This window comes from Bactrocera oleae, chromosome 5 (genome assembly GCF_042242935.1).
Source record: "Bactrocera oleae isolate idBacOlea1 chromosome 5, idBacOlea1, whole genome shotgun sequence".
In the NCBI taxonomy this organism is placed as follows: Eukaryota; Metazoa; Arthropoda; class Insecta; order Diptera; family Tephritidae; genus Bactrocera; species Bactrocera oleae.
This window is the reverse complement of record NC_091539.1, coordinates 65,267,100-65,295,080: the sequence shown is the minus strand read 5'-3', so window position 1 is coordinate 65,295,080 and position 27,981 is coordinate 65,267,100. Positions and strand designations below refer to the sequence as shown.

Below are 27,981 nucleotides of genomic sequence, written 5' to 3'. Positions count from 1 at the left end.
GAAATGTTGGTCTTTGTTAGCTAGATTATATGATACTTATCGAACAGAGATCTTCATATGCCTTGTGAACATCCATACTAGAAATTTATGGTAGAGCCACCTCCAAATAGCTAATGGGTTTGAGGTTATTCAAAAGCGGAAGTTTTATCTGTCGAGGAACTTTAAGAAAATTCGTTACTGATGTACGGTTGATAATCGGTATCGAATGTAGGATCTTTCCAACACTGAGATCGAGATCAGAGTCAAGGCATGTAGGTATGTTATTTAAGTCATATACCGCCTCTAAGCTCCATAAAATATTTTTCTGATAATAGCTCATCGAAGACCCAAAAGGAAGTTGAGGTCACAATAAAATTATAAAAAGTACCTAGTAACGAACGAACCATGGTTTTGTGGGTAAGAACCCAAATCTAGACACCAGCCACTATTTCTTACGTTCCACTTTGAGCAAGAACACAGACGTTTTCCTGTCTTTTTGGTATTAATAGTTGGTAGAATGGATAGTATGGTATGAAAGAGTTTTTGCAAAAACTATTTTTAAAAACCGTTGGAAGTATATAACTGATCAGAACATAATTCACCAAAACAATGTGACATTGAAGTATTTGGATCTAAAAAAATTGTAAATTTATATACAAACCGCATTAGAGTTCTGATCCGACAAACTAGGATCAATATTGTCGTGAAGAGACGAAACGTTTGACACACTAAAATCGCATGTTTCGCAGTTGGTTCCACCGCACTGAACAAAGTGCTGAGGAGGAATAGGTTAAAACACCAAGCCTCGAGAATAAAAATATTTCAAAGAAATACTAACACCGTTTTCCGCCAACAATATTCACTTACAGACAAGATTAAAAAAGAAATTGTAGCACTTTGGCAGCACACTTGTAACTCTCATTCTTTTGTGTTTGTTTTGAGCAAAACCAATTATTAAATTTTTTGTAATATTTGTTTCAGCTCCCTATGAGGGCATGATAAACCAAAGTCTAAGCACCGCGACGAAACATACCTTAATTCGTACATACGATCCATAAGATATACTGAGAGAAGGCAAGAGACTTGTAGCAAACAAATATGAATTTTGCGCTCCTGATTATTTATTTTTTCTCATCTTAATTATGATTCATCATAAAATCCCCAAAGTCGTTAGCTTACAGCTGATGGATGATGAAAGAATCTCGGGGAAATCCGGCCAAATTTTAGTATTATCGTTTATTTCAAAGAAATGGCAGCAAAAATGAGATAGTGATAAGCTACTATTATAATTTTTAGCGGAATTGCTTTACTGTGGCTTGAACTACTTAAAACATGTTTTCAATTACTTTTCAGAGAATTGATAACAAAGTTATTTTTTTACCGCCATACATAAATAATATCTGACGTAAATTAACCTTTACTGGATATTATTTCACATGGCTTGATTTTAATTTTTGTTTGTTTAAATCATTTCAAGGCGTTGTTGCCAATTTTTCTCGAGGATACATTGATTGATCGAAATAAATTTTCAACGGCACCAATAAAGACCGCCTTGGGTCACATTCAATTCCCATTTCAGCTTTTGTATGAATGTGTATCTTGGTTTACCAATAAAAGAACAGATGATATAATTATACTGGATATGAGGTCTAGAGATTGTTCACAGATTCATCCGAAAAATATGTTCTCTTAATGTCATGACTTGCCTAAGAAATTGATCTATATACATCTGCTCAAATTGACCCAAAGTGACAAAAAAAACTACATTTTTTCAAATTAAAAAAAAAAAACTTTCCTATCGCCTTCAAAATAGGCTCTTGAGACAATACAAACATTCCAACGATTAATCAAATTGTCAATACGCTTGTTATAAGCATCAGCCTATACGTCGTGTTTGAAAAATATTCTGGTCTAACAATGATACGCTTCATACCGAAACATTAACTAAAATGTGCTGAGTCGATCCATTAAATATGTTGAGAACCTCTGCTATCTCTCTGATGCCAACATGGACACTATCAAGCACTTTTTCTTTACATTTTCGATGTTATCGTCATAAACAGAGGTGAGAATGGACCATAAGCAGTTTAGATGGACCAGTTCGGGTCAAATTTGATCAGATAAACTAGCCGGAAAAGTTAGATGCTCTTATGTTCCATACTAAGTATAAACCTCAACATTTTACCAAGGTGCCAACATGTGTATCTTGGTAATATGATTAAGGTAAGTTTTTAAGTTATCGATTGCATCACGAACGGTTGGATGTATATCGGAAACAATTCGTCTCGTCATCCTGTTTGTTTTAATAGATGTATATAATTTTACAACTATAACGCTTAGTTTTAGTATTATAACTAAACTATTGTATTTGTAAGGCAACTTTTTCCGGGAGTAAAAAATATTTATTCAAAACTGAATTTGGTGTTTCTTTATTAAAATGTTTTCTTCGGACCGATATATTATAATATAAATTCATGCATTACTTAATTTAATTTTTGTCTCCTTAACTAGTTTAGAAAATGTATGGCAATATGGTGGTTTCGTATTTTAGAGTTATCACTTCCGAGAAGGTAAAGCGTAAAATATCGTCAAATCTATCCACTGGGCCAAACGATGCTCTCGATCCAGTCCAAAAAGGAAGACACGCGGCTGTAAAGACCAGGTGTGGAACTGCCACAGGTAAATCCAGCCGAAATAACAGCAACTACACGATATTTGTTTAAAGCCTCGTCGACAACCAAATTCAGCGGACCGCCTGAGTCACCCTGGCAGGCATCCTTTATTAAGCCAGGGTCATGCGCGCACATCTGACTAGCGATGATACCTTCCCTATTGCGACGTGTCAACCCGCTGTCCACGTAACTTTCATTACATTTCGAGTTGTCGACGATCGTTTGACGCGCTTTCAATAAAACATCCGATTTTTCACGCGCTACAAGGAAGAAGAAAGCAAATTTTTAACAAGAAGATATACTAACTATAACATAGAAACTTACTGTTTCTATTCATGACACCCCAGCCGGTGACATAGAGCACAGATTTGGCTGGCGGATCATCCGGATCGGTGTAGAGGCATGTCGGGAATACATTGTAACTGTAAATAACTTCGTCCTCTAATTCCAGCAAGCCCACATCGTTATAAACAGAGGCGCTCGTATAGTCCGGATGTATGTGAGTTTTCTGCGGGAGAACATACATTATATGTTTTTATGTTTAAGTATAAAATCATAGACATATGTTACCTTAATTTTGATTTCAACAGCTCCCTTCATTTGTTCGGTGTCAGTGAAATTCACCACACCCATTCGCACCATAACCGGTATTTGTTGTGTGACTAGACAATGGGCCGCAGTTAAAACAAAGCGCTTTGCAATCAAAGTACCGCCGCAATTGTACTCCACAACATCATCTGTATTAGTCAGTCCAATAGCTACCATATGTGGATATTCACCTAATTCTACGGGTGTACCGCCTAGAATGTGTGGTGTAAGCAGCGGCTGCAATTGTCCATCGATTTCAATGCAAGCTACCAGGTTGGAAAGAGTGAGGTTAAAATCGCTTTTTAGTTTATATTTTATATATAAATATATGTATGTATGTTGTTGAACTCACCTTTTACAGCTGGACGATCATCGGATCGTGTTTTTATGGTTGTGGTGGGAGTAGAAAGAGAGCTGCAGTAGTTAAAAATTATAAATGCCGCTAATATAGATTTATTACATATTGAATGCATATACTTACGGACAACAGATTATTTCATCGAATACAGTGAATCCACAACGTTGTATATCACGTCTTTTCAGGCCCAGCTGAGACATGGTATACGGCAGATCCGTACATTTGCTTGCCTCAGTGCAAATGCCTTTAAAAATTCTAATTTGACATTGATCACCAACTAAAACGAGAATAAAATCTGTGTTAGATACCCGCGTTATATAAATACATAAGCATTTCATCAGACCAAGATACTCATACGATATCAGAAAAATGTTTTGAAAAGTATTCCATGCCAAATTGTGTGAAGATATCTTATTATAAAAAAGATTTCCATACATGGCTTTGATTGATTTGTGTGAAAATTTTCAGATCAATATCAGACGGCCCGACGAAGATAGTTGAATTGGATCAGCTCATCACGCTGATCATTTATATACTATATACAAACTTCGTCGCAAACTTAATATACCCTGTTCAAGGTATAATAAACAAGCAAGTAGGTCTAGGCTAAGTAAGATATTGAGTATAGTTCTACATATCTGCAAAAATTGTGCAGTAAGCAAAGACTAGGTTTGATGGTACCGATCATTAAACATAGATTTAAAGACCTGAATAGAAGTAAAATTTATAATTACGTGATGTAAGAACCATACCGAATTTCTAAGAAACTAACTACTTTTAAAATTAAGTGATGCCAGAATCAGCAAATGCAAGTGCGTACCAATAACACTGCACATATTTTTTAAGAGGCTTTTTAAAGTGAAAGCACGAGTTTCATAATGACACTATTATATTTTCAAAAACCTACTTGAAACTCAGCGTAGAGTACTACAGAGATATGTTTTTAGTTAGACGAAAACTTAGAGGATAGGTAATGGCAATTTGGAGGTCTAGACAGTCCACACCACAGTCGATATTTGGAGCGCAATTCAGGATTCAGGGGTCATTGGCCACTGTTTGTTTATAAAGAGCTTATCTGTCGTCTAACCACCTCTGTTATTGAAACAGAGCTCAAAATTCGTCCTTTTGGCTCTCTCTGATATATTACAGAGGATCTCAGCATCTCTTATGGATCGACTCAATACATTTTGGTGAATGAATGGCAGAAATTTCATGCATTTTTCACCACGACAATGCGACGTTATATTCTAACAAGATTGTGACTGACTCTTCGGCCAAACATGAAACTAGAGTCATCGCTCAGTCATCATATTCGCTCGATTTGGCTCCCAGTGACTTTTTTCTCTTTTCGAAACTAAAACATACATTGAAGCCATTAAAAGTCATCCCAGCCGAGTTGTATAACAAGTGTATGGAAAATTGGATTAAGCTTTGACAGGCTTGTATTTGCTCAGGAGCTTATTTTAAAGGCGATAATAAATATTTGTATTAAAATACCTGAAAAAGTAGCTTTTTGTCACTTTGGTTCATTTTTGATCCATAGTATATTAATATATATCTACATACTCGTATGTACAACAATTATTCTAATATCGACTACTTACCCTGCATTTGAGCTGTGGTCATTCCAAGCAGAGCGGCGAGCACGCTACCCAGCAGCAGTAGCAGCAGCATATTGTAATGTTCACTTGGTTGTAATTTAGAATATTTGAAATAAAATTTCCGATATTTATTCGATTATAAATAAAATCAGTTTACGTGCACAGTATTCCTACTGAACGAACTTTAAGTGTTGGGTGCAGTTTTATCACTCAAAATGGTTGGAAGTATGTACATATGATAGAAGCTACACGCGACACAGGTGGTATTAAGTCATTGAACCGTGAATGAATCTGCAATTAAATTTGTATACATGTAAAGATATTTGTAGCTACTTGTGTCCGACACCGGTTTTATAAGCAAATAAATATTAACTTTTATACGTGTGACCTTGTGCGCTGCGTCAGATTGCGGAACAACACCTTGACATTGACATTAAGCGATTGGTGCAGCCGAAGATGAAGTGGAGCTTGAGCTGTGCTTGTTGTATGAATATTTTCATAAGCAATAATTATATTTATTTAGTTTGGTTTTTATGATTTAAATTTTTAAATTTTTTGTTGTGTTTTAATTTAATTTGGGCTCGTTTAATTTAATTTTATTTAACTTAATTTAATTTGATTTTATTTTATATCATTTTAATTTATTTTATTTTATTTTATTTTATTTTAAACATTTCATAAACAACCAACACCGTCTCTCATGAATCTTTGTCAGAAGTTTAACATATAATATGGTACATGCTCTTATAGCTTTTCTTTTAAAAGTTCAAAACTCTTTAGACCGGTGTCCGTGTGAAAGTTTAGTAAAATTTACCAATATATATGCGACTAATAAAATATAATGCTATTATATATGCCTACGGTGTTCTAATGTGACCGTTAGAAATCGTACTAAAATATTTGTATAAATTTTTGAAATTTTGCTATGCCGATTTCACTGACCGCTATACTATATTAGGCTAGGTAGGTAATGATATAGGTTAGGTAGGATGCTATTGCATACGTCAAGTGATAAAAACGAATTTTCAAAAACCCTAAGATTTTACAATTCAAAGGAACATCCCATGAAATGTCGACGCTAGCAATAGGTTTGTTCCATATAAACAACTTCCGTAGATTTGAATAGAGTGCAAAGGAATGAAGAATAAAAAAAAAACATGAACATCGTTACGCCAAAACTATTATACCCTTTACAGGTGCATTTCATATAAGCTGAAAGGGTACAAAAAGATCTTAATCATGATTTGGGTCTTACAGTTTGTATTGCAGCTATATGCTATAGTTGTCCGAACTAAACAATTTATTTGGAAATTGCAGCGTTGCCTTGGCAATAATCTATGACGAATTTCGTTAAGATATCATGTCAAATAAATACTTTTTCCACACAAGGACTTGATTTTAATCGATCAAATTGTATATCCTATAGTAGTCTGATATCGGCGATTCCGACAAACGAGCAGCTTCTTGGGGAGGAAAAAGAGAACGTGCGCGAAATTTCAGATTGATATCTTAAAAACTGTATATACAGACAAACAGACCGATTGGCGGACAGTTGGGAATGGCTAATCGACTCAGCTCGTCCCACTGATCTATATACAAGTATGTTTTATAGAGTATCAGACATTTACTTCTGATTTTTACAAACTTCGTAGCAAAAGTAATATACTCTATTCAGGTTATATAAATAATAACTTAAGTGTTTTTCCTTTCATAGTGCTACTTATATGTAAACTGACGTAGGCGGACTACTATTTAATTTGACAAACAAAAGAAAGAGATATTGACCAAAATAGTTCATTAGTATACTGGTAGCTCTGAACGCATTAGATATACCACATTATTCTTGCTTAATTTTAAAATAATCAGCGGGAAAAATTATTTCTCCACACTTTTCATTACTACACTCATTTATAGCGAAAAAACTGCTGGCAATTCTCTTATCAACTCTTCAAAAACTAGCATTTCATGACAATGAAAGCCGTAAATGATATTTTTAACAAAACATTAAAAAAAAATATTGTTTAATGGACTTTTTGTCAATAATATATAATTGCTTTCATTAGCATAAATAATTACCAATTTTATGTTTTTATACCCTTCCGTTTGCCACGAAGTTTATAACACCCGAAAGGAAACGTGGCAGACCCTATAAAGTATATAAGTACTTAGTCTCAACATAAATTTTGTTGCAAAGTTTACAATACATACAGCGGAGACAAATTCGCAGAAAAAAGTGCTTTTATTTATATTTGTATATAGTGTCTACTCATAAATAATAATTAGTTCTGTGCTTAGCAATGGAGTGGGGAGCTGAAGAAAATCATATTGCGGTGATTGTGAAATAAGCGCAAGCGAAATTTATGAGCTTTGAAAAAAACTTAATATTTCGATAATGTTTGTTTACCGAACTATCGTTTTTCCGAGAAAGGGCGCGTCATTCGCACCAATTCGGCCATAAAAACTGTTCGCGAACGCATTCGATGACAGAAACGTATTTCAAGGGAAATGTATTTATTGACGTTATCAATGGCAAGACATATTCGAGATGATCTCGACATGAAAGGTTACCGTCGGTCAATTTATAAACAAAACATGTTATTCCAAGGGTTCAACATATTCACCATCCAGATTTGGTGAGAGTCTCCTGTAAAGGCGTTACACTTCTGTGAAAAAGAAGTTCAAACTGGGGCAAAAGTGAACCAGCAGGATACTTTAGAAGGCACGGTGAAATGGTTAAGCAATACTCTCTTCGATGGAGAGCAAGATTCTGCTCCAGTATGCAAGGCAAAAACCACCCAGCAGTGGCTTAAAAGCAATATTCCTAGTTTCATAGCTGCAGATGATTGACCAAGTGGAAGCCCAAATTGGAATCCATTGGACTACAGTTTTTGGTCAGAATTGGAGAACATGGCTTGTGGAATAGTTCTCAGATATTTGGAAAGTCTTCAAAAATATTTGTTTAGAGCAGCGTCGTCAATACCAATAGAAACAGTGCGTGCTACTATTGATGTATGATCGAATCGTTTAAGACTTGTGTGAAAGTAAAAGGTGAACATTTCGAATAAAGTTTTGATTTTCACTCAGTTAATATATGCATTATTAAATAAAAATAATTTTATTTGAAAATGTATTATAGTTACATTTTTAAAACGACCAGAACTTGTTACAGAACTTATGGCCGGACTAACTATGTACTTGTATATAAATGAGCAGCGTGTCGAGCTGAGTCGATTTAGACATCACTGTCTGTCCATCTGTCTGTGTATACGCGAACTAATCCCTCAGTTCTAGTAATATTAATCTGCATTTTGGAAACCCGCTTTATTCCCAAAGAAGTTGCACATTTGTTGGAACCGTCGATATCGGATCACTATAGGATATAGCTGCCATACAAACTGATCAATCAAAATCAAGTTTATGTGTGTCCCTTTTTATTTAACAAGATGTCTTCTTCTTAGCTGCCAGTCAAACTGAACGGTTCAGATAGCCGCAAACATTTTTTTTTGTTTTTCGTTTTGAATGTGATAAGTACTTTTGGGGTTTTTAAAACATTTCAAATTATGAAAACAAAAAATTTGAAAACAAAAATTTTGTTGTCAAATTAGGACGTAATTATTTTTTATGTATTTATTGTAAGTATAACAATTATACTATATATTAAAAATTAACAGTTACTCATACATTACACATTCATATATTCTTCGATAGCTATTATATATATAATTCCGCAAACAAAAAGTTTGTGCCTTTTTTGACTGTCTTGCCGTTGACATATACGGATAAAGTTCATACCGTTGGAAAGGAGAAGACGAGCAGAAGTGCACAACGTTATTTAAAGTGTACGTCAACGGGAACATAGGTAAGAATGCGTTGACGGATATTTAGCGTCTACAACAACTACAAGCGCGGTGACGCGTTTTCATTGGTCAATGTTATTTCGCGTCACACTTAACACAGTCGTATACCGAAGTACATTTCGTCGCTGTTAAGTTGCAAATACAGATATCGGATAATTGTGTATCGTTTATGGCGAATTTGTCGTTGCGATTTCTTTTCACTCTTAAATGTGTTTGGGCTTCATGTGTTGCAACACTGAATTCTGTTATAATTACATTTTTAACGCACATTAATATCCATGTATGGTTTGTAAAAAAAAAAAAATGTTACATGTACGTCACTTGGTTTGCCTACACCTACCATAATGCCAGAATTTGCTGATTCTTATTTTTATTTTTGATCCTTTTGACGATGAATATTTATTTAACAATAACTGCGATCAATTGAAGGATCAACGCGATAAATTGCGTTAGAATGTTGAACTTCTACAGAAGAAGGTGCTGTTCTACGAAATTGCTGATTCCTAAGCTGATAACTTTTCGATATTTCATTCAAACAAGACATCAATATTTTATACTAATAATTATATTTTGGCATCCTTTCGCAGTTGCATACGTGACCACAAATGACGACAAATTCAAATTGGCCGATTTCAGTCGATTATTCATTCAAGGAAGACTTAAGCCAAAACCAGAAACAGAATAAATAATTTTGCACGAGAATGAATTATAAATTTTAATTATTTTTAAATTTATTTATGCAAATTGTTAACTACAACTTTCTATAGATTTTGTTCACATATTGTTCAAATTCTTCAATAAAATTTAATTACTATTAACACTGTTAATAAATTGTATTTTGTAATGGTCAAATTTCGAACACTGGCGACTCTAGTAAAAATAACTTCGCTGTGTAGATTTTACCTTTCATAAAGGGGCCCAAAAGTTCTTTTCGCATTACACGCAAATACATATGTTTAGTAAGTACATATATATCGATAGATTAGTAGCGCATATATTTACATACATATATATGTTATATATAATCTTATTGGTTCGTTTGGTGTCAGTCTTATCACTTTGCCATTGGAATCAATATATATATGTATGGTTGCACTATATGACGCTATTTCTGTTTCGTTATTATTGTTTTTTGCGCTTTATTGTGTTTCCTTACTTTTATTGTTTAAGACAGTGATTTCTGCTGTGTTTCTGTGTTTATACACTCTTTTGATGCGTTTTTCGCGCGTACTCAACAGTTACTCATCCGGTTTGTGATTGTTTTTTTTCTGTTTATTTTCAATTTATATGTACTTTGTATAACAAAAGTATGCAAAATTTGAACGAACTGTTTCCACCGAACTGATTTGGTCGCGTGTTAAAATATATATTTTTTATTTTTTATATTAGTTATAATTAGAGTTTTTGAGATTCTTCCAAACAGTATTCTAGTTCCACTTTTAATATGCGGTGAAATGATGTTCAGCAACATGCCACAGCTAAGCGAGCACTGCCTTGCGGGCTGCGTTGCATCAAACTCATGAGCTCTCAACGCGCTCCACTTGAAAGCGTAGTAGATGGCGAAAGCAAATCGTAGTATAACAAGTAAAGAAGGGCTAAGTTTGGATGTAACCGAATAGTTCATACTCTTGCAAACTGCAAGGGTCAAAGCCGGCTAAGGGAGCGAAAGCAAGTTTGAGCACGATTTTATCCACTTTAGGCACAAAGATACCCTTTTATTAGAAAAACACGCTCGCTCAGTTGCATTAACATAAATCACACATTGGCCGATATATGCGATATTAAGTCAATTGGAAGTTCCACATTCTTTATATTCGGTATATGGGGGCTAAGGGGGTATTAACCCAATTCAACCCGTTTTTGACACAAGGGTATATTATTATTATTAAAGAAACAATTTCTCCGAGTTTCAATAATATATCTCACAGATTTACCTATATTTTTGGCAAAAATACTCTAGCGAAGTATAAGATTTGGTGTTAAAAAAATGGCACAAATCTTCTCCAATCGGTGCGCTAATGAACACTGGTTATGTCAACTGTGAACTTGTTGCTGGAGAGCCAAGCTTCTGATTTTACGTCACTTTGAGAGGCGCGCTCACATATTCCGAGTATGTAACGCAGCCATAAATAAATATATATATGTCAATATGTTCACCAGATAAGCCCGGCTTGGCAGTGCCAGCAGACTTAAATTAATTTGTTAAGTTAGGTGAAGAGCGTCGAAAATAGATAAAGTGGAGAGAGTGAATTTGGAAGTATGACAGCATTTAAGCAACTTGGCAGATGCTAGAAGCTTTGAAAGTATCAGCTTTTCTTTTTGCATATACCAAAAACATATACGCTTATCTTTAAATTTCTCAGTACCAGAAGACGTTAATAAAACGTTTCAAAGAGTATTCTTATATTAAACCTATGTTGATTTTATCGACTTTTTAAATATAAATCGGTTCGCATGGTATCTATATAGATTTAAAAATCAATTTTTTTTTTTAATTTTAAGCCAGAATTTTTTAAAGAGATGCCACACGTTAGAAAAATGAACTTTACTCTAATATGTAAATATAGAATAGAGGGTATTTAAAAAATATATTTAAGAGCACTTAAGACAATATTTTTATTAATTTAAATACCTGTATTTAATCAAATATGGGTGCCAAAGCGTGGTATTTAAATAGGTATGGCACAATTATTCCGATATTAACTTACCAACTTTAATGACACCATAATTAAAATTAAAAAAAAAATACCGCTTTGCTTTCATATTATTTACAAAAATATATGTGAGCTCACAATCAACTGCAGTTTATGCTTCCAGACCACTATAACGTCTTTCAAGTAATGGTAGCTGCCATGAAAGCAACAGTCGATTCACTGGAAACCATAACGATAGGCGATGAGTTTTCAAAGTAGACTGGTCAGAGCTCCGTTGTCCTCTTGTGACTTGGCTCTTCATATGAACTCGATGAGCGCTGAACAACACAAGAGATGCTTCCGAAGCAGAAAGAACGCCTGCCGCCCTTTAAACTGAAATTGTCAAACATAATTGTCTGAACACTCCCTCCTCAGCTCTTCAAATTTGCTAGAAATTGCATCAAAACACAGTACATCGTTTCCTTCGTCGTGGGGTCAGGTCCAAAACTTAATCTAACCTGCACATTTTTTGATATATCAAATCGAAAAATTAGGCGCAAGAAATCTCGTATACTCTGGATTTCAAGCGTATTTTCCCATACTGTTAAAAAGCACACAAATTTTAGAGCGCAGTAATAAAATCATTAAAGCTTCAACGATATAAATTAACTGTATTATTTTAATGTATTGAATATATATTATATATAATTATAAAATAATTTGCATTTAATTATTTGGAAATTGAATGAGTGTATTTCTACTGGACCCTCTATAAATTCCTTGTTTTTTTCGGTCTATTGCTGCTTCAAATCTTCTATGATTCCTCATTTTAAAATGTCAATTATTGAATGAATTTCGACTTTCCATGATTGTATCATGTGTCCTCTCATTTGGAGGTCTAACTCGTAACGGCTTGTCATTAAAAATAAAATGCTCACGGTTGCTTTCTAATTGACCATTACCGGCGAATATACCAGGATTTTGACTAATTACACCATTTAGTCTACCTTTATCATTTTTAAATTTTTTATTTTCATCGATAACAGGGTTACCATGTGTATGTATATTGGCTTGTGAATTCGGTATGGTATTTGCATTAAAAATGCCGTTATTATTCCCAACTATATCCGGAACAGAATTTCTCTTCCATTCCCCAATACTACTTACACTTCCAGTTTGACTAGGGCTGCCATTGAAAATAGAATTAAATCTTTCATTTTCATCGATAATAGGGTTACCATTTATCTTTTGGATTTCTTGTACATTCCACACTGGATTTCCGCTGAAAAAATCATTATTATTTCCATTTACACCCGAAACAGTATTTCCCTTCCTTTCCTCTTTATTATTACCATTACTGACCTGTTCAAGATTACCGCCCAAGATAGCATTGCCTTTAGCATTAAAATTTTCAGCAGGATCTTGATTGATTACACCATTTGGTCTCCCCATATCATCGCCAATCGGGAGAGGGTTACCATTGAATATAGCATTAAATCTTTCATTTTCATCGATAACAGGGTTACCATTTACGTTTTGATTTTCCTGTACATGGGCTACTGGATTTGCATTGAAAAAAACGGTATCTTTTCCTCTTACTAACGGAACAGGGTTTCTTTTCCTTTCATCTCGACTATTTACATCTTTGACCTGTACAGGGTTATCACCGAATATAGCTTTAAATCTTTTATTTTCATCGATAGCAATGTTACTGTTAAACTTTTGGTTCTCCTGTATATTCGGCAATGTATCTGCCCTGATGAATCCGTTATTATTTACGACCGGAAAAGGATTCCCCTTCTTTTCATCTTGACTGTTATCATTTCCGACCTGTATAGGGTTATCACCGAATATAGCTTTAAATCTTTTATTTTCATCGATAGCAATGTTGCCATTAAAATTTTGGTTCTCCTGTACATTCGGCAATGTATCTGCCCTGATGAATCCGTTATTATTTACTACCGGAAAAGGATTCCCCTTCTTTTCATCTCGACTGTTATCATTTCCGACCTGTATAGGGTTATCACCGAATATAGCTTTAAATCTTTTATTTTCATCGATAGCAATGTTGCCATTAAAATTTTGGTTGTCCTGTACATTCGGCACTGTATCCGCTATGATAAATCTGTTATTATTTTCATTTACTACCGGGAAATGAATCCGCTTTTTTTCATCTTGACTATTATCATTTCCGACCTGTATAGGGTTATCACCGAATATAGCTTTAAATCTTTTATTTTCATCGATAGCAATGTTACTGTTAAACTTTTGGTTCTCCTGTACATTCGGCACTGTATCTGCCCTGATGAATCCGTTATTATTTACTACCGGAAAAGGATTCCCCTTCTTTTCATCTTGACTGTTATCATTTCCGACCTGTATAGGGTTATCACCGAATATACTTTTTCCTCTTCCATTTATATTGATAACAGGGTTGTCCTGTACATTCGGCACTGTATTTGTCATGATGAATCCGGTATTATTTTCCTTTACTTTAGGAAATGGATTCCCCTCCTTTTCATCTTGACTATTATCATTTCCGACCTGTATAGGGTTATCACCGAATATAGCTTTAAATCTTTTATTTTCATCGATAGCAATGTTGCCATTAAAATTTTGGTTCTCCTGTACATTCGGCAATGTATCTGCCCTGATGAATCCGTTATTATTTACTACCGGAAAAGGATTTCCCTTCTTTTCATCTTGACTGTTATCATTTCCGACCTGTATAGGGTTATCACCGAATATTGCTTTAAATCTTTTATTTTCATCGATAGCAATGTTACTGTTAAACTTTTGGTTCTCCTGTACATACGGCACTGTATCTGCCCTGATGAATCCGTTATTATTTTCATTTACTTCCGGAAATGGATTCCCCTTCTTTTCATCTTGACTATTATCATTTCCGAACTGTATAGGGTTATCACCGAATATAACTTCAAATCTTTTATTTTCATCGACAACAGGGTTGCCATTTAAATTTTGTTTGTTTTTTATATTTGGTACTGAATTTCCATTGAAGAAAATGTTGTTATTTCTATTTAAAACCGGAGCAGAGTCGCCACTCCATTCCCCCACATTATTGCCAATTCCAGCTGGACCAAAGTTGCCATTGAATAAAACTTTTAATATCTCCTCTTCATCTTGTATGTGTTCTTGAAAAATGTTGCCATTTTGATTAAAATTCATAGGTGTACTTGTAATGCTGGGAATAGAACTATCACTAATCACACCGGCTGGTGGCGGCCGGTTTTCAAACTCAGGCTGTTTGGATAGATCTATAAAAGCGTTGGAAAGTTTAGATGGAGTTTGCACTGGTGTTGGCCACTTTCTGCAAATATTTTGTTAAAGTGATAAACATTTATAAAACGAGAATGTTTAAAATATACTAAATTAATCTTACGGACAACATATTATCTCCTCTTTAACCTCAAAGCCACAGCGGCCGACTTGATATCTATCGAAGGTCAGTGCTTGCATTTTGGCTTGCAAGTCAGTACACTTGCTAGCTGCCAAACAAGTTCCATCGTAGCCAGCAAAATCACAAAAGTCTCCAACTAGATTTTTATCAGTAATGATTATTTAATTCGTTTAATAAAAAGTATTGTATATAAATATTGCAGCATATTTACCGTAAAGTATTTGAGCAGTACTGAGCCTGCATAGAGCAAAGAGAATAATTATCTGGCCGACCTCACTGAGTTTATAAAGGTTAGGCATTTTGTTCGCCGGCATAGTGCCTATATATACTAAATTTAAATCGGTATAAGTACACATATATGCAAATTATATTATATAGGAATATAGTTTAAACGTCACGGCTGACTTAAAGGCTGATTAGGAGATATGAAATTTATTCCGAATGCCCGCAAAAATGTGCTCATGGTTATCGATTAATTTTACTAATTATAACGCTATAATGGCTGAAATAGAATATTCCCACTGAAAAGAGTTCACGGCATTTAATTATAGGACCAGTCGTACTGTCCAAAATCTTACACGTCCATATGTCTCTTGAACCAAAGTTTAATTTAGGCAGAGTTTGGTGGGCATCTAAGTAACTCTTTGCCAAATTGTGAAAAATAGAGACCAACTGCACACACCAGTACGCAATTTTGAATATTTATTTTATTAAAAATTTCTTTTATTATTAATCCGCTTTTCGGGATGATTTTCTAAAAAAAGTTTTTTTAGAAATAAAAATCACTACACTATAAAAATTGTAGTATATGGTAAAAAAAAATATTGAGTTCTGATGAGTCTTTTCAAAAGCTATTGTTTGAAATTTTTTTACTTGGTTGGTAATCCAATTCAAAAATAAGTTGAAAATTGCTTTTTCCACGAAGCCTAGTGCCTATTGTAATGACATAGTTGACCTTAGATATGCTCATTTTAATTTACCAGCAATTAGGCTGTATGAATGAGCTAAAAACTGGCTCTACTCGGGAAAAACTGGCGCACCCTATTACAACACATCACACCTGAGAATACCACACTAAAACATCACCACACAGGACAACACAACACATGGTTCCCGCATCTTCTTCACCTCACATCGAAACAGAAGCGATCTTGCGCACTACATGTTGTTCGATTATACATATCGATGCGAAACCATCAACCGAATGAGAATCAGACAACACATCTTTTCGCTTATCATCGGACCTTTTTATCTATAATCATTTTAATTTTAACATTGATATCTTTTTTATAAAAATAAAGTATCGTTTAATGCGTAACCGAGATCAATCGCATTTTCACATGCATATAATATTTAAAGCGAGTGTAAGTGAACTATCGACAATTAGAATTCAGTGGTGGATGTTTCCTACCAAATTCGGCATTCGACGCACGATTCAGTCAAATAACTCTCACCTCAAAATTAAAATCAAAACTTCCGTGCACTTTTTAGTATTTGTTATCTACCACTTGGTTTCACAATGACTGCCCGATCATTTCTGTGTGCCTCTCGTGGAGTATGCGTTTTGTAGCGAATGTACTCAGGGTTCGTTATACATTAAGCTGATAAGACATACACATATACATGCATATGGGCGAATTCGCAGGAAATTTGATATGAGAAGGGATTTTTTGTTATAATGATTTTTTAATATTCATACACACTCGTACAAATGTATGTACTGATAATACTCCATTTTCGTATGCATCTTTTTTTATTCTCGCAGTTTGGCGCCAATTGGAAATACCAAGCGAAACCACTTCATTTTCCACCTGATTTTTTAAAGAAATGGTGGACTTCCCTTTCTTATGCTTCCACCAGGTGGCACTGCATCGAACACCCGCAAAGCTGGAGTGATTTCGTCAGTGGCATACGAGCCATGACAGAGCCAAAACGGAGATATTTTGTCTTGTCCTCGTTTACCACTAGAACTCTTCGCTTATTTTATTTGTCTAGCCGGAAGAAAAAAGAACTAAAGGCGTGAACTAATATTAATATCAGTTTTTTCCAAGATTTAACGCATGGTGAATATCTGGTCAAGGCTAGATTAACGAGGTCTAAAGCCACACTGATAAAGTTCAATCAGTTTGTTGACAGTGAGTTTTAATCTCTTACACAGGGCATTTGATAAGACCTCATCTGCGATATTCAGGAGTTTTGTGGATTGAGCAGAGCACACTTAGGTTCCAATCGTCGGGCATGCTTTCGTCCGATGATATTTTGGAAAAAATCTGATACATGTACGCTGTCAATTTTTGTCTATTTATTTGAATAGCTCGGCCGGCAGATCATCGGCTCCTGTCGCTTTGCTTTGCCTACATTAGACCGTACTGATATGAACCAGAAATTTCAGATAAAATGTATTATTGAGCATATTTTATAGCTGTATATTACGAGTGCTTGAATTACATGCCTTCTAAAAACACTGTCTTTCGAAAATATCTAAAGTAACTCAAACTCCCTTGAGTACTTAAAACATGTCGGTGGCAATTGATTTGTTGAGAGAACTTTCGCGGTCAGAATGTTATTTAAGTTTAATTTTTTATTCCGAAAACACTTAAAATAGTTGTAGTTATTTTTAATTTCAAGTAGTTAACGATATATATTTAAAATATTCATCCGGCCATACAATGGCTTCAACGAAATCCAAAAACTTTGACACCCTGGTATACACACCGGGCACAGTTTGGCCACACGTTGAACCAAATGAAGTGATGCCGACGACTCTGTAGTTATTATATGCTGCATTTTCACTCAGAAGTAAAGGGCCACCGGAGTCACCAAGACAAGAATCCTTTCCAGGCGCAAGGGCACAGAGTTGTGTGTCCGCAATGCCATGGTTCATGTATCGTCCAATATATTGTGCATAACTTTGAATACATTTTGAAAGCGGTGTTTTTTTCAATTGCACTGCTAATAAATGTTCTGAAAGGGCTATATCAATATAGTAAAAATTGATATAAATATTATAAATTGCATTAAAGTGAAATCATAATTTTAAGGTGCTTATAACATACATTTATTCTCGGTCATTCCCCACCCAGCCGTGGTGAGTTCAATGTCATCAGGTAGCTCTGTTCGATCGGTATGCAAACATGTCGGATACACTGTTAGACCGCGTTTGACCTCTTTAGCCAATTCAATCACAGCGATGTCGTAATAATTTGATAAGCTTGAATATTTCTCATGGTCAATCGTTCTCTGTCGACGAAATATAATTCGCAGAAAATAAACAAAATAAGTAAAGAAGTTCTAATATTTTATACTCTTACAACTTGAAAAAAACAAAGACAGCAAAATATTTATAGGTGTTGGTAGAACTTTATATTGAACAAGTAAGGAAGGACTAAGTTCGGATGTAACCGAACATTTCATACTCTTGCAACGTGCGTTAAGCATTACGGCTATGGGAGATAGGGTTAGTATTGACCTGATTTTATCTATTGTATTTTTGGCTTTACGACATATTATTAACAGTAATAGGTGCTCTCTGAATTTCATTAAGGTACCTCACTTACCATCACTATTATATTAGGAGTAAAGTCAGTCGAATGTTTCAAAATCCTAAATTTCAGTTGTATAGGAGTTAGGACAAGTTTTCACCCAATTAGAAAATTACACAGTTCGGAAATTTCATACAAAATATGGTCGGAATAGTGTTTTAACTTTGTCAACTGTGACAAGATTAACTGAAAAATTATAGAATTGCGTTGGAGACGCCAAAACACTAGTCGTCCAAAATCAAATCGTTCAAATAACAATATCGAAGCAATGCGTGCGAGTGTCGGTGACAATCCAGGAACCACAATTCGGCGTCGTGGACAAGAATTGCAAATTTCAAGAAGCTCTCTACAGCGTATACAAGTACTCACTAAATGATTCAATAAAAAAATTACAATCAAAAGACTAAAAATTGTGTTTTCTATTTAATTTTAATCTTGCGTTAATTTTAAGGCACCCTTTATTAGGTATATAGGGGCTAAAGAAAGTTATAATCCGGTTCTATCCATTTATGACATACAAGTATAATCTTATCATGAAAAGACTTTTTTCGAATTTTAATAATGTACGTATTTCACAGATTGACCCTCATTTTCGATAAAAAGTTCTCAATAGGAACTGGGGTCCACATATTGGATAGCTGAGGGCTTGAACAGTTGTAGGCCGATATATTGATTGGTTCTTGATTTGTATACTGGAAAGTGAAAGAATCAGATGAAGTTTAAAATAGTATTATATGAGAAGTAGGCGTGTAGCCCATTTTCGCACTGTAATGTAGGAAAGGTCAGGGTAATGTTACCTGCTGTATTTTGTTGAAATTGATCTGGTTTTAATGGTAACTATATGCCATATTGGTCCAATATCAGCGGTTCTGGCAATAAGTAGCTTCTTTAATAGAAAAAAACATGTGCAAAATTTCAGATATCTCTAAAACTCAGGCACTAGTTCGCGTATATACAGACAGACGGTCCGATAGACAGACGGATATGGTTAAATTAACTCAGCTCGTCACACTCATCATTTCTATTTGATTTTATAGGGTCTCCGACATTTCCTTCTGGGCGTTACAAACTTTGTATAAAAACAAAATACTGCAATATGGATAACAAGCGAAGTAGGTTTGAAACAAAAGTTTAAGTTGCGCAACACGACATTGTTCCAGTTTTTGATCTTACTATTATGTCTAAATAAGTTACATTTCAAAACTTTAGATGTGCATATCACTCACCTTAATATCTATATCTTGCCGATAGCGCGCTTCTCTAGAATCATATAAATTTGCTATACCCAAAGTTACTTTTATAGCTTTGACCGCATGTTGTACGACACAATGCGCTGCTGTTAACACGAAACGCTCATGGATCAAAGTACCACCACAAACAAAATCCGGCTGGTCATAAACAATGTAAGCCATAAATGGATATTCCTTGGCGGACACTTTGTGACCACCGAAAATATGTTCCTCTTGATATGGTTCTAATTCGCTTTCAATAGCTCGGCAGGCTAAAAAATATTTTCGTTTTATTTGTTATTGATTTTGCTTATCGCGGACACTTCTTTCTTCAATACTCACCACGAACAGCGGGTCGTTCAATATTGCTGCGATTAAAATTGAATGCTCAATTACAAATTCAAATGATACAAAACTCTTTCTTGACAAATACTTAAATACTTACGGACAGCAAATTATGTATTCATGATCGCAAAGTGTCACATCCGTATCATTTAAACCCATGTCCACCAAGGTAACGGCTAAATGTCTGCACTGTAACTTTGCCTTGCAGATGCCATTGTAGTGTCTCGTCTTACAAGGGGTATGAGCTTAAGTATATATTAGAGAAAATGAGCACAAGTCTGCAGTTCAACTAGAAAGTACAATTACCGTTCACATTAACTGGCAAGGGAATATTGCCAATCCCCACCACCTTTCCAGTTGCGCTTAAAGGCACTTGGGCCGTCTCTTCGCTCGAATCTTCAACAGCCCTACTTTCACCGTTATTGCCGGCATTATTTGGCACATCGTTATTTTCAATGGGTATTTCTTGCATTCTCTGTCCTACCTTTGCAGTTAACACATGGTTTTCATTGCCACTTGTTAGGTAGTTATTAATAGTTGCATTTCTGGCCCCATTAAATATAAAATATATTATCTCGTTTTCATCCACACGCGGAACCCTTGAAACATTTTTATGAAGTATGCTGTCGTGTAAGTCAGCATTTGAAAGGCCGGTATAGCGAAGTAAAATATATAAGTATTTTAATGGCATAAAAACGACTCACTTACGGACAACAAATTATTTCTTCCGTCACCGAAAAACCACAATGACCAATTTGCTCTCGCTTCAAACCCAAGGTTTGCGCCACGACAGGTAAATTCAAACATTTTGTTACTCTCAAGCACGTCCCGTTATAGTCCGAAAAATCACAGAAATCACCCTCTAAAATTAATTCACCTTTATATTTGCCTTGAATTGCTCACCGAATTGTACTCATACTCACCGTCGTACTGTTTCGCAGCGCTGAAAGCGCACAGCATGAGAAACACAAACAACCGAGTGTTTTGTTTCAGCTTATTTGTGAGTATTCTGCCCATTTTGCTTGAAATAAAGATTCTTCCCAGTTTCGTTGAGATATTTCACTAATTATACCCTGAACAGAGTATATTAAGTTTGTCAAGAAGTTTGTAACACCCAGAAGGAAGCGTCGGAGACCCTATAAAATATATACTTATATAAATGATCAGCATGACAACATAAGCCGATTTAGCCATGTCCGCCTGTCTGTCCGTCCGTCTGTCCGTCAGTCTGTATATATACGAACTAGTGCCTTAATTTTTGAGATCTGAAATTTTTTACATGTGCTTTTTTCCAAAGCATTTGTCGGAACTGATATCGCACCATTATAGCATCAGCTGCGATACAAACTGATCGATCAAAATCAAGTTCTTGTTTGTAATCTTGTGAAACGTATTTTAACTTCAGCGCAACCGCAGTGAACGTTGTTGCTTATTTTCCTTACTCTTTAATTATCCCGTTAGCGTCCGTTCTACCATCCGTTCAACACTAATGTTATTTACAAAGACCCAGCATTCCTGTGTCTGCAATTTGAGCGTTTGGAAAACAATATTCAAATTCACTATAATTATGTACTTGTGATCGTCGTTTCGTTCACTAAATAACTGAAACGTTCAGCGTTGAATTTTTGGGTAAAAGGTTAGAAAAATATCGCTGCTGATAATAACATGTGTGCATTGCAAGAAACCATATAAATCTAAAATTAATTGCAATAAAAAGAAATTCGGGGGTTTTGTTTCAAGTCCGAGCTCTCTGCATCTCTTTCTCACTGCCTGCAGCGCCGAGAGACGCTACAGAATTCATCGTAAACTATAGCTTTTGGTTCGCATTGAACGATATGAAAGAAGTTTGTGGCTGCACAGCGAGTGCCTCAGATACGGTTTCACAAGAAATACACAATCCGGCTTTCAGAAGTTTCCCCGTAAACTACTATACCGCAATGAAATTCTTTCAGGCATTCAGTATGACTTATTATTAGGCAATTGTTTGAAACTCTGGCGCAACTATAAAAATGAACCGTCTCAACGTGAATCATATCACTGATCAGCTTAATTGTGACCATTTTTGCAGAACAGGAAATTTCCTATAAGACTATATATAAGCTTTGCAATTTAAAAGTCAAGCTTCAACTGTTACTGTCTTTTATAAAGTTAAGTTTACGACTTAATACTACTAACTTAATTTATGCATTTTCCATTTGGCATTTTACTGAATTTTTATTTTTAATTTTGGTAACATGCTTATGTTCAAAAATAAATATTTTTTTTTTAGGTAAGGTTTGCTCTTAATATAATTAAGGTGTAAACTATCCTACCTTTTAAGTTGAATCAAACTGGACACAGTGTTCAAAATTTTACTAAAATCGGTTCAGTAGTTTAAGTGATAACCCCGGAGAAAACGTGATACATAATTTGTTTACTGTTACAAAATGTTACTACAGAGTATATTAGTTTTGTTCACCTTACCTAAAAGTAATCGAGTTCATTATAGGGTTATGTAGATATACATAAATGATCAGAATGACGAGACAAGTTGAAATCCGGGTGACTGTCTGTCCGTCTGTGTAAGCTGCAACTTGAGTGATCGTAATGAAACTGTGTACACGTTTTCCTTGGCTAAAAAGTAAGGACGAGTACGTAGATGGGCGTAATCACAACGCTAAGCAAAGTATTATGCACGTAGTCTGATTTCGCCTATTTTTAAACTGTAACAGAATAACGTCAAGTAAATATTAAGTACTATATCTATCGTGTTTTTACTAAGTATGTGTCGTGAAATGCTAGAAGGATATGTTGAAATATATATTTTAAATCCATTAGTGGGCGTGGCGTCCCACAACATTTTAAAAAAATTAATAAACCATAAATGTTCCACTTAACTTTTGCAGTATTATTATTTATATATATTATTAGGACTTACAAGTATTTTTACTAGACTTATCTCCAAAACTGAACTCACGATATTTTTCGGCACGCCCCCAGCCGGTTACAACCAGTTCGGTGTTGTTGAATAATTCTGACGCGTCTGTGTGCAAAAAGGCGGGATATATATTTTTATCATAATTGACATTTTCAGCCAAGTCAATCAAACCGATATCATCGTATTTCATCAAAGATGAGTAATTTTCATGTATATGAATAACCTGTTAAAATTTTATATACAAAATATTAATCAAGTGTCCAGATGCATTATAAACAATATTAACCATATACGGGAACCTTCTTTGTACTTTGCTGTCGTATATAATCCAATGCGTTATTAAACGACTCTCCAATTTTTCGGAAGCTAAAATTTCGAGTTGTTTTTTAATTTATGTCGATATTTCTACATCAATTTACTTTTCATTACACCCACCCCGTTCGGCTGGCCGATTAGAAGTACGAACCAATATCTCCTTTTGGCTAAAATTAAAGTCTTTTGGACATAACAGTCATAGTACAATTAAAAAAAGAAAGCACTTACGGACAGCAAATAATTTCCTCGTTTACTAAAAAACCGCAACGTTTCACATCTGTCCTTTCTACATGAGAACAATTCTATATGAGAAGTTGGAGTTTCTTATACAAATTGCATGGTAATGTTGTGTAACATATGCATCATTCTAGCTCCAAATTTCCACAACACCGATGAAACAAAGTAATTATCAAAATTATAAAGCAACTCAATTCGGTGGGAATTTTAATCGGAATTTTCGTTTGAAAAAATATTTAATCATATGTCTACATTAATGTTGTCGCCATCAAAATATTCCCCATTTCATATTATATATTTATACCAGCACTTTTTTTTTATCGTCGAAACACTGCACAAACTCGATTTTTGGAATAGCGTATAGCTCTTTGAGCGATTTTCATCTACACGTATCTTGTAAAACAACAGACCTTTATTTTTATATTCTTGAAACATGTTGCTACACAGTATAATAGGTTTGTTCACCTAAAGTATCACCCAAAAATAATCGAGTTAGATACAAGGTTATATATGTAAGTATATAGAAATGATCAATACCAAAACGAGATGAAATCCGGATGCCTGTCTGTCGGTCTGTCCGTCTATTTGTCCAAGATGTTTTTAAAAAAATGGGCGTGGCCCCACACTGTAAAAGGTTTAATGTACATATCTTCCAAACCATTCAAGTCAAATAACCAAATTCACTCAAGACAAATCCCTTAAGCACCCCTATCGACACTGTAAAAATGTATGAAATCTGATCTGATATAAAGATTTTGGAACTTCCTGGCTGACTTTATATCGCATATATCGGCCAATATGTGAGTCATCTCAATAGACGTGTTTTTCTAATAACGTTGCAATGTACGCTTAAAATAGATTAAATCGTGTGAAAACTTGCCCTAGCCCCATATAACTAATATCAAAAATACAGAAAACGTCTTTGTCTGTGAAAAAATATGTAGTAATTCCAAAAACAGATAAAATCGTGTCATTTCTAATAATATCTCCTATATCTTTATATCGCATATATTGCTCTATGTGTATGATATCTTAGCATACAGGTAATAATTGTTAATGGCCAGTCAAAATTTTGATTTTTGACCAAATGGCGGCTTTGCAGAAATAAGTGGATTTTTGCGAAAAAATCTACACTTCAGAGTGGCTTAAAATATCGAAATTATTAGCAAAACTTGTATTTCTTTGATCATTACCTGACAAGTATATCTAAGAAGATCATGTGAAAAAGTCGATCAGTCCAGCCGTTCCGAAGATGTTTTCCTCACTAACACTGAAAACCGCTTTGTGGGACCCCATAAATTAAAAAACTCTCACAAGCATGCTCTACGCATTTGATCTTGCAATACGAGTGGAAATGCTGAATGTAAATCTAAGCGCAATACTTTTGATTTTCGCATGAGAAATCCACCGAAATAGTGTAGCGTAAAATTTGGTCTTTAATGAAAATATTTATTAATGGATGAAGGCTTTGAAAAATATTAAAAAAGAAAACAAGAAAAAACGTTAACCGAAATTATAATACCCTTTACAAATACAAAGGCTCCTTACAAGAACTTGATTCCGATCGTTCAGTTTGTATGGCAGCTATATGCTATAGTGAACCGATCTAAACAATTACTTCGGAGATTACATTGTTGCCTTAGAAAATAACTCATGCTAAATTTCGTGAAGATACCTCGTCAAAAAAGTTTCCCATATAACTATTGATTCCGATTGTTCAGTTTGTATGACAGCTATATGCTATAGTGGTCCGATATCAGCCATTCCGATAAATGAGCAGCTTTTTAGTGAGAAAAGGACAGGGGCAAAACGTCAGATCGATAGCGTAAAAACTGAGGGACTAATTTGTATATATACAGACAGACGGACAAACAGACAGACAGATGGGCATGGCGAAATCAACTCAGCTCATCATGATGTACATTTATGTATGTATTTTATAGGGTCTCCGACATTTCTTTCTGGGTGTTACAAACTTCGTGACAGGGTATATATAAAAAAATTGTAACTGACCACAATTTGCATAATTTTTATGCATATTTGATATGAGTAACAAATTAACACAGAAGGAAGTCGAACCATCGAAGAGTCATACTTCTTAGGCACATTTTTAAAATTATTTCACTTAAATACATTTATTTGCATAACAATCATTCACAGAATAAAGCGAAAAATGTAGTGTGTGAATTTTGCACACGCTTGTTTGAACTGATTTGTATAAAAAAAGTTTAAATAAATTGTTTCATGCAATAAACAAATGTTGTCACACACTCCCCCGAAACACGACTGAAGTGATAAGCTCCATCCAATGTGGTTTTGGGTATCAAATTCGCCTGTCTTTACTTGTGGTTCGTTAATTAAACAATGACAAAATTATGTTACATTCAGTGATGTTATACGATTTATATATTATATAAATATCGTATTTATATAAATATCATATATATTAGGTCAAGTAAAAAGTTCGTTCGGTTTTTATCTAAGAGATGGCGTTATTGTATATAGTAGTACTAGTGTTACGTGTCGCATCATGTCATACTATATGGCGCTGAAAACTTACATACTTATTCGCGCTAAAAGTTTGTCTTTGAGAGTTTTTCGATTGATTTACTCAGTTCGTTGTGAGCGCTCGTCAAAGATGGACACCAACAAAGAGAAAATTCGCTATATTTTAAAATTTTTCTTCGATCAAAGCGAAAAAGCAGCCAAAGCGGCTGAAAACATTAATTTAGTTTATGGGCCCGGTACTGTAAGCGAACGTGTAGCACAAAAGTGATTTGCTAGGTTCCGTTCCGGTAATTTCGATCTCAAAGATGAACCACGCGTCGGGAGGCCTGTCGTCGAAAATTGCGATAAAATCATGGAAATAGTGGAAACAGACCGTCACGTGAGCACTTATTTAATTGCTGAGGAACTAAAGATAAGCCAGAAAACCGTTTGGAACCATTTGCATAACCTCGGATTCAAAAAGGAGCTCGATCTTTGGGTGTCACACGAACTAACGCAAAAAACATGAGGGACCGAATTTCCATCTGCGAATCGCTGCTGAATCGCAACAAAATCGACCCGTTTCTAAAGGGGATTGTGACTGGCGATGAAAAATGGGTCACTTACAACAACATCGAGCGCAAACAGTCATGGTCAAAGCTCGGAGAAGCGGCCCAGAAGGTTGCCAAGACCGGATTGACGGCCAGGAAGGTTTTGCTGTGTGTTTGGTGGGATTCGCAAGGAATCATCTACTACGAGCTGCTCCCCTATGGCCAAACGCTCAATTCGGCCCGCTACTGCTAACAACTGGACCGCTTGAAGGCAGCACTCATCCAAAAGAGGCCATCTTTGATCAACAGAGGCCGAATTGTGTTCCATCAGGACAACGCCAGGCCACACACGTCTTTGGTGACTCGCCAGAAGCTCCTGAAGCTCGAATGGGAGGTTCTAATGCACCCACCTTATAGCCCGGACCTGGCACCAAGATATTACCATCTTTTCCTGTCCATGGCGAACGCGCTTAATGGTGAGAAGTTGGCCTCAAGAGAGGCCTGTGAAAATTGGCTCTCCGAGTTTTTTGGCAATAGGGACGCAGTCTTCTACAAGAGGGAGGTATAATGAAGTTGGCATCTCGTTGGCAACAAGTTTACGAACAAAACGGCGCATATTTGACTTAAATCGGACAAATGTACACAAAGTTATCATCTTTTGAAAAATCAATAAAAAACCGAACGAACTTTTTACTTTACCTAATATAATTACATAACAAATATTAATTGTAATTATATGTTTTTTCCTTGTTAACTTTATAGCGTATATCTATATCGATCAGTACATAAGTTAAACAGTAAATGAATGGATCAAAACCTTTACCGAACTATATGACAAACTTTGGAGAGTATCAAATCGAACAAACTTTACCTAGAGACTCGACCAAACTAAACCAGTTGTTCAAACGGACAAGTTGCGATGAAACATTTGTTTATTCTCTGGCACTTGTGCTTCTTTCTTTTGTAGAGAAATTTTTCTTTCCGAAACAAACAATTTTTAGTAAGCCCTCGAATTCGAGCACCGTATAGACTCTTCTAATGAATTCAGCTCGCGAACTTTTGTTTTGCTCTCAGAGGTACATTTTTTGACGAGAATGCAGTGTTCAAAGATTGCGAGCAGAGATTGCGAATGCCTAGTGTAACTCAATTCAATAGATAATATACGCCAATTGAGCGTGTTTCAATACAACAATATATACAACAAGACAAAAAGAGATATGATGTGGGAAAAGTAAGAAAATTTTAGGCT

At 35.1% G+C, this 27,981-nt stretch overlaps 3 protein-coding genes and 1 long non-coding RNA gene across 10 annotated transcripts; all 4 read right to left on the bottom strand.

Moving 5' to 3' along the window:
* Window positions 1-2,380: 2,380 nt before the first annotated feature.
* Window positions 2,381-11,007, bottom strand: LOC138855702 (serine protease persephone-like). 4 transcript variants are annotated; one of them, XM_070109423.1, is made up of 7 exons: window positions 10,990-11,007; window positions 5,202-5,489; window positions 3,721-3,874; window positions 3,592-3,653; window positions 3,222-3,505; window positions 2,976-3,159; window positions 2,381-2,911 (listed from the first exon to the last, which is right to left on the bottom strand). In XM_070109423.1, exons 2-7 carry the CDS (start codon window positions 5,269-5,271, stop codon window positions 2,574-2,576), a joined length of 1,092 nt encoding a protein of 363 aa, XP_069965524.1. In that variant the 5' UTR covers window positions 5,272-5,489; window positions 10,990-11,007; the 3' UTR covers window positions 2,381-2,573. The 4 variants fall into 4 exon arrangements, with proteins under 4 accessions (XP_069965524.1, XP_069965521.1, XP_069965522.1 ...); XM_070109420.1 differs by lacking the exon at window positions 10,990-11,007 and adding an exon at window positions 10,212-10,549; XM_070109421.1 differs by lacking the exon at window positions 10,990-11,007 and adding an exon at window positions 9,959-10,197.
* Window positions 11,008-12,345: 1,338 nt separating this feature from the next.
* On the bottom strand, window positions 12,346-16,664 carry LOC106620398 (myb-like protein D). 3 transcript variants are annotated; one of them, XM_036368937.2, is made up of 4 exons: window positions 16,564-16,664; window positions 15,321-15,428; window positions 15,092-15,245; window positions 12,346-15,019 (listed from the first exon to the last, which is right to left on the bottom strand). In XM_036368937.2, the coding sequence occupies exons 2-4, from the start codon at window positions 15,421-15,423 to the stop codon at window positions 12,526-12,528; spliced, it is 2,751 nt and encodes a 916-aa protein (XP_036224830.2). In that variant the 5' UTR covers window positions 15,424-15,428; window positions 16,564-16,664; the 3' UTR covers window positions 12,346-12,525. The 3 variants fall into 3 exon arrangements, with proteins under 3 accessions (XP_036224830.2, XP_014094367.3, XP_036224831.2); XM_014238892.3 differs by having other exon boundaries at window positions 15,321-15,437; window positions 16,564-16,660; XM_036368938.2 differs by having other exon boundaries at window positions 15,321-15,346; window positions 16,564-16,642.
* A 1,056-nt stretch (window positions 16,665-17,720) lies between these two features.
* LOC106620413 (serine protease persephone) lies at window positions 17,721-27,963 on the bottom strand. Of its 2 annotated transcripts, XM_036368926.2 has the most exons (10): window positions 21,668-22,334; window positions 21,315-21,361; window positions 21,149-21,284; window positions 20,934-21,087; window positions 20,532-20,848; window positions 20,326-20,470; window positions 20,223-20,248; window positions 19,878-20,152; window positions 18,166-18,349; window positions 17,721-18,082 (listed from the first exon to the last, which is right to left on the bottom strand). In XM_036368926.2, exons 3-10 carry the CDS (start codon window positions 21,240-21,242, stop codon window positions 17,733-17,735), a joined length of 1,545 nt encoding a protein of 514 aa, XP_036224819.2. In that variant the 5' UTR covers window positions 21,243-21,284; window positions 21,315-21,361; window positions 21,668-22,334; the 3' UTR covers window positions 17,721-17,732. The 2 variants fall into 2 exon arrangements, with proteins under 2 accessions (XP_036224819.2, XP_069965955.1); XM_070109854.1 differs by lacking the exon at window positions 21,668-22,334 and adding an exon at window positions 27,604-27,963 and having other exon boundaries at window positions 21,149-21,361.
* On the bottom strand, window positions 23,403-24,198 carry LOC106620397 (uncharacterized). Its single transcript, XR_011396690.1, has 3 exons — window positions 23,686-24,198; window positions 23,578-23,624; window positions 23,403-23,508 (listed from the first exon to the last, which is right to left on the bottom strand). It is a non-coding gene; the product is annotated as an uncharacterized lncRNA (long non-coding RNA).
* Window positions 27,964-27,981: the final 18 nt, after the last annotated feature.

What these genes read in the sequence shown, in the direction of transcription:
- LOC106620413 (XM_070109854.1), bottom strand. Translation starts at nt 21,242, where the DNA reads ATGGGCAGAATACTCACAAATAAGCTGAAACAAAACACTCGGTTGTTT. An exon ending in CTTGCCAGTTAATGTGAACG is followed by an intron (nt 20,471 to 20,531) that starts GTAATTGTACTT and finishes TATATACTTAAG; the next exon opens with CTCATACCCCTTGTAAGACG. An exon ending in TGAACGACCCGCTGTTCGTG is followed by an intron (nt 20,153 to 20,222) that starts GTGAGTATTGAA and finishes AATATTTTTTAG; the next exon opens with CCTGCCGAGCTATTGAAAGC.
- LOC106620398 (XM_036368937.2), bottom strand. Translation starts at nt 15,423, where the DNA reads ATGCCGGCGAACAAAATGCCTAACCTTTATAAACTCAGTGAGGTCGGC. An exon ending in TACTGCTCAAATACTTTACG is followed by an intron (nt 15,246 to 15,320) that starts GTAAATATGCTG and finishes ATAAAAATCTAG; the next exon opens with TTGGAGACTTTTGTGATTTT. An exon ending in GAGGAGATAATATGTTGTCC is followed by an intron (nt 15,020 to 15,091) that starts GTAAGATTAATT and finishes AAATATTTGCAG; the next exon opens with AAAGTGGCCAACACCAGTGC.
- LOC138855702 (XM_070109423.1), bottom strand. Translation starts at nt 5,271, where the DNA reads ATGCTGCTGCTACTGCTGCTGGGTAGCGTGCTCGCCGCTCTGCTTGGA. An exon ending in GACCACAGCTCAAATGCAGG is followed by an intron (nt 3,875 to 5,201) that starts GTAAGTAGTCGA and finishes TTCTCGTTTTAG; the next exon opens with TTGGTGATCAATGTCAAATT. An exon ending in GGGTGTCATGAATAGAAACA is followed by an intron (nt 2,912 to 2,975) that starts GTAAGTTTCTAT and finishes TCTTCCTTGTAG; the next exon opens with CGCGTGAAAAATCGGATGTT.